General features: G+C 35.5%; 1 protein-coding gene across 1 annotated transcript; it reads right to left on the bottom strand.

The window, feature by feature from the left end:
• Positions 1 to 208: 208 nt before the first annotated feature.
• On the bottom strand, positions 209 to 5,218 carry LOC109337653 (ribonucleoside-diphosphate reductase large subunit-like). The gene is made up of 17 exons (XM_019574674.1): positions 4,758 to 5,218; positions 4,584 to 4,645; positions 4,403 to 4,490; positions 3,751 to 4,014; positions 3,417 to 3,657; positions 3,256 to 3,332; positions 2,974 to 3,144; positions 2,783 to 2,875; positions 2,547 to 2,696; positions 2,364 to 2,450; positions 2,065 to 2,229; positions 1,851 to 1,970; positions 1,450 to 1,652; positions 1,220 to 1,369; positions 996 to 1,143; positions 540 to 623; positions 209 to 456 (listed from the first exon to the last, which is right to left on the bottom strand). Exons 1-17 carry the CDS (start codon positions 4,983 to 4,985, stop codon positions 364 to 366), a joined length of 2,424 nt encoding a protein of 807 aa, XP_019430219.1. The 5' UTR covers positions 4,986 to 5,218; the 3' UTR covers positions 209 to 363.
• Between the last annotated feature and the right edge of the window lie 205 nt (positions 5,219 to 5,423).

Genomic DNA, 5,423 nt, shown 5'->3' with positions numbered 1-5,423 from the left:
CACTTAAGAGTTAAGAAGCAGCAGGTTGTTACTTGTCCAGTGGTTCTATTATGCCCTTCCACTTGTGGGAATCACCTTTTGTCAAAAAATTGAAGTTAAAGTTGAACATATTATTCCGCCAAATTGTTCCTCACTGGAGATGTACCACAAACTATATAATAACTAGATATATTAATATCATAGAAGGATAAACCAACACAAATGAAAATGAAAATGAAAACATTAATGCGATACAATGCTCTAGAAATCATTCAGAAGGCTTAACATTAACACAACTTCTTGGCCTCTAAATCTGAAATCATTTATCACAACATTCTCTAGGCACATAATAACGTAGAAGGGGCAATTCTAATTTTGTACACTTTAACTGCCACAAGCCAAACAGTCCTCAGGGTTTGTTAAAGAGCACACCATCTGTGCCATCTTTGTATCATCATCCTCTGTGTTAAGTTTTTCCTGTAGTCACAACAAAAATACTTCATATTAACATGTGCAAATCACAGGAATACAGAGATTGATCATAATGTTAACTTATTTACTTCGATAGCAGATGCATCAACTGTAAACTGGATAGCATTTGCCGCTGCTTGTGAACGGAGATAATACATTCCAGTCTTTAGACCCTGTCGTGAAGTTTCACCAGAAAAAACATTAATTTTCAGAAATAAGGTGAAATTCTAGTTGTATTTCATGCCTAAAGATTAATGTAAATCGGAAGAGAAATAGTGGTGCTAACTATTTTAAGTGTAGAAACAAATGGCAATGCATAAGAATTAAACCCAACTGTATAGTATATACATTTATTTATCATTTTATCTTTCACTGTTTTCGGCTTCATGTCATTGACTGTCATTAAAAAGGCCCAACTATAAACATAGACATACAGAATGAACCTTTAAATATATCCCACCAAAATAAGAAAAACTTCTCGTTCATGCAACCCACATATTCTGCTGTGTATTAAGTTTTAAACTTCAATTAAAAAAATTTGCTACCTTGGACCATGCATAGAAATGCAATGAAGTCAGCTTTCCAAAATTGGGTTGTTCCATATGAATATTTAAGCTTTGACTTTGGTCTATGTAGCACCCTCGATCAACAGACATATCAACCAATGTCTTTTGCTTGATCTCCCAAACAGTTCTGTTTGGACCAAATTGAGTTAGAGTGAAAACATAAGAACCACATTGAGTTAGCTAAGAAATCAATAATTTCATACTTGTATATAGTCTTCAGTTCATCAGGTATTTCTGGAATTTTTTGAACTGAACCATTCCCATAGACAATCTTATTCTTGATAGCAGGAGACCACAACCCCATCTCCGTCAAGTCATTAAGAAGATGCTTGTTCACCACAACAAATTCACCACTGAGAGAGAAACAGTTAGCAAACAAGATAGGACAATAATACATCAAGATAGAAGAATATCATCAGATGAGAAAGCAAACCTTAGAACTCTACGACTGTAGATATTTGAAGTATATGGTTCAAAACACTCATTATTACCAAGAATCTGGCTAGTAGATGCAGTAGGCATAGGGGCAACAAGAAGTGAATTTCTCACACCATTTTTTAATATCCTCTCCCTTAGTGCATTCCAATCCCAACGATTTGAGGGTGTCACACCCCACATGTCTGGTTGAAGAATTCCCTGAGAAATATAAAGATCACATAAGCCACTTGAACCATCTTTGATACCAAAAATCCTAACTTCAGTTCAAACTATCTAAGTTGAATATGCATGTACATACATGTGCCACTGAATCAAACAGAAACTAGGCTGTGTATTAACACTTGTACTCAGGACCTAAAAAAGTAGAGCAATGAAAAGCCTCTCAAGTTGATATACCTTGCTCACAGGACTACCACTATAAGTTTCATAGGGGCCTTCTTGTTCAGCTAAATCGGAAGAAGCTTTTAGAGCATGGTAGTATATAGTCTCAAATATGTCCTTGTTTAACTGTTGAGCCTGTGTTTATATCCATCCAAGTAAACTATCAGGTTGAAGTAAATCTAACTTAAAATGGATATCATAAACAAGCAGCTCCAGCAACATGATTTACCTCTGGTGAATCAAATGCCATGCCAAGTAGTATGAAGGTGTCAGCAAGACCCTGAACTCCAATACCAATGGGCCTGTGCCGTAAATTTGACAGTTTTGCACTTTCAACTGGGTAGTAATTAACATCGATTACTTTATTCAGGTTAGTTGTGATTATGGAAGTAACCTGTAATTACAGACAGAACCATCAACAGTCTAGTTATATAAAAACAATCACGTGGATAAAGTATGCTGCACATGTTATAACACACATGAAAGGAGGAAAAAACAGAAATCAGTTATCATTAAGTAGAACTGTACCTCTGCCAGTTTATCAAAGTCAAAATACCGATTTCCAGAATCTATGCTCCCAACAATTTTAGATGGATGAGAATCCATTGGCACACCCTATAATAAGGAGAAACTTTAAGATTAGAAACAATGGATTGGTCTACAAATCAAATTATGTAAGCCCGATACATGGAGCATGCCAAGATGTCCTACCTTTTCTCTAACATATCGTGGTAGTGCTATTGATGCCAGATTACAAACAGCAGTTTCTGTTGGACTTGAATACTCAATTATCTCAGTACACAAGTTTGAAGACTTAATTGTGCCCAGATTCTGCTGATTACTTTTTCTATTGCAAGCATCCTAGGATAAAAATATAGGATTTTCTTAACAGGTGATAAAAAATTACAAAATCCATTTAATCATAAACATACATCTAAGTAAGCTACCTTAAAAAGCATATAAGGGGTTCCAGTTTCTATCTGTGATGTCAGAATTTCAAACCAGAGATTCTGCGCCTTAACAACCTTCTTTCCTTTTCCCTGTATAAGACAAAATATAATTGGTAAGAAAACAAGGCATCAATATGCAAAATGATTTTCTTAAACATTCAAAAACGGACCAGCAAGTCCTGACTTACTTCTCTTTCATACTGAAGGTAAAGTTTCTCAAATTCCTCACCCCAACAATCTGCCAAACCTGGTGCTTCATTGGGGCAAAACAAAGACCATTGTCCATTACTCTGAACTCTTTCCATAAAGAGATCGGGTACCCAGAGAGCATAAAACAGATCACGAGCACGATTCTCTTCCTGCAAACATAGCACCAGTACATGATGATAGCAATAAATAATGCTTCAGCAGCTCCATGATAGCAGTCAAAGTAAATTTTAACCACCAAATTTATGATCACCCAATCATACCTTTCCATGATTTTTTCGTAAATCCAAGAATTCAAATATATCAGCATGCCATGGTTCCAAGTACACAGCAAATGCACCTACAATAAGCACTTAAACACATAGGTAAAGATAGGCAATTTACAAGACAATTAAATATAACATATGAATTATTAATTATTTACCTTTCCTCTTTCCTCCACCTTGATCAACATAGCGCGCAGTATCATTGAACACACGCAGCATTGGAATAATGCCATTGGATGTCCCATTTGTCCCACGAATGTAACTGCCTGTGGCACGAATATTGTGAACAGAGACACCAATTCCTCCAGCTGATTTACTGATGACAGCACACTCTTTCAAAGTTTCATATATACCCTCTATACTATCATCTTTCATGCACACAAGGAAGCAACTACTCATCTGACAAAGACAATGCACATAAACAGGGTCACTAAAATGAGGTCTCAGATCATCAATTCACCAATGTATCACAAAAAATTGAGTGTACCATACTTGAGGCCTAGGTGTTCCTGCATTGAAAAGAGTGGGTGATGCATGGGTGAACCATCGTTGGGACATCATGTGGTAAGTTCTAAGAGCAGAGTCTATGTCATCCTTGTGAATTCCAACAGCAACCCTCATCAGCATATGCTGAGGCCTTTCCACAACCTTTCCTTGAACCTTCAGGAGATAGGACCTCTCAAGAGTTTTGAAACCAAAATAATCATAGTCAAAATCCCTATCATAGATGATCTCACTGTCCAAACGAGCAGCATTCTACAACCAAACAGAAAATTATATATTGTCATTGCACCAAACATAAGTACATAACTGCAACTGATAAAGCAAAGCCGCAACAATTTCAAAATCATAAATAAGTAAATACCCAAGTTTATCCCTATGAAAAATGTGTCACCCGATTTAGTATTAGAAAAATGAAAAGTTCAAATTTGATTCTAAATTTTTTGAAATGTCAGTTAGAATAGTCACTGATTAGGATTTATGTGTACCTAAATTTGTTGGGAAAAGTATTAATTATAATTAGACCATCATTTCAGAAATTTGATTAAAAATGAAAATTTTCATTTCTCAATGACTAAATTGGGAGACACATTTTTTTCCAAAGACAAATTTAGGCATCGACTCAAAATAAAATACAACGTACCTTCATAATGATTTCATAGACATCATCAGCAATCAAAGGAGCATTCAACCCAGATCTCTCATTAAAATGATTGTACATAATTTTAACCCTAAACCAACCAAAATTCAAACTATTATAAACACCAAACCCGCTCAACTAAACAAAATTAAACACAAAATATATCACTTTCCTTCACACTTACGTCTCTGAAAACGATTTCTTTGTGTTCTTATGCAGATTAGAAACGGCAATCCTTGCAGCCAACTTCATAAACAAAAAATCAAAGTTACCAATTAATTATTCAACTCTATAGCTTATCAAAAAAAATTATTCAACTCTATAAACAGAAATTATTCAACAAACTAAGATCACTCACTGAAGCATAATCAGGATGATTAGCAGTCATCCCGGCAGCGGTTTCAGCGGCGAGTTCATCAAGTTGACTGGTGGTAACACCTTTGTAAACGCCGGCACATACTTTCTGTGACACCAAAACGGCGTCGCAGTGATCAGTACTCAAACCATAACTAAGCTTCTTAAGGCGCGCGGTTATTTTGTCGAAATGAACCGGTTCTTGTCGACCGTCTCTCTTTATCACGTACATTTTTTCGGTCTTTTTTTATTGAACCGGGTATGAGAGAAATATGAGTTTTTCGTGTGAAGTGGTGAGTGAGGTATTTCTTCAAACAGGTTTGGCGCATAAAATGAATAGCCGGGAGCATCGGTTATATAGTACAGTTGAGAGTTTTGGAATTAGGGTTGTAGTGTTGTACGGTGGAAGCTATTGATCTAACTTCAAAAGTTCCCGCCACATCGTATTGGATATTTTATTTCAAAGAAGAATCAATAGCTTTCACAGTATAATGGTTTTTTTTTTCATTTGGTGTAGTTTGTAAATGGATGGTGCAATGTGGGACCACTATTGAAAGAAGTAGGTCAAAATTCAAAATTGGCAAAGTATAACTTCTACTTCTTACCGTGTTCATAATATAATATAATATAATAAGAATATTTTTATTTTATTTTTTATTATGTCATTCTT

This window comes from Lupinus angustifolius, unplaced genomic scaffold (assembly GCF_001865875.1).
Source record: "Lupinus angustifolius cultivar Tanjil unplaced genomic scaffold, LupAngTanjil_v1.0 Scaffold_9_109, whole genome shotgun sequence".
Taxonomy (NCBI): domain Eukaryota; kingdom Viridiplantae; phylum Streptophyta; class Magnoliopsida; order Fabales; family Fabaceae; genus Lupinus; species Lupinus angustifolius.
This window is presented reverse-complemented; position numbering and strand designations above follow the sequence as displayed.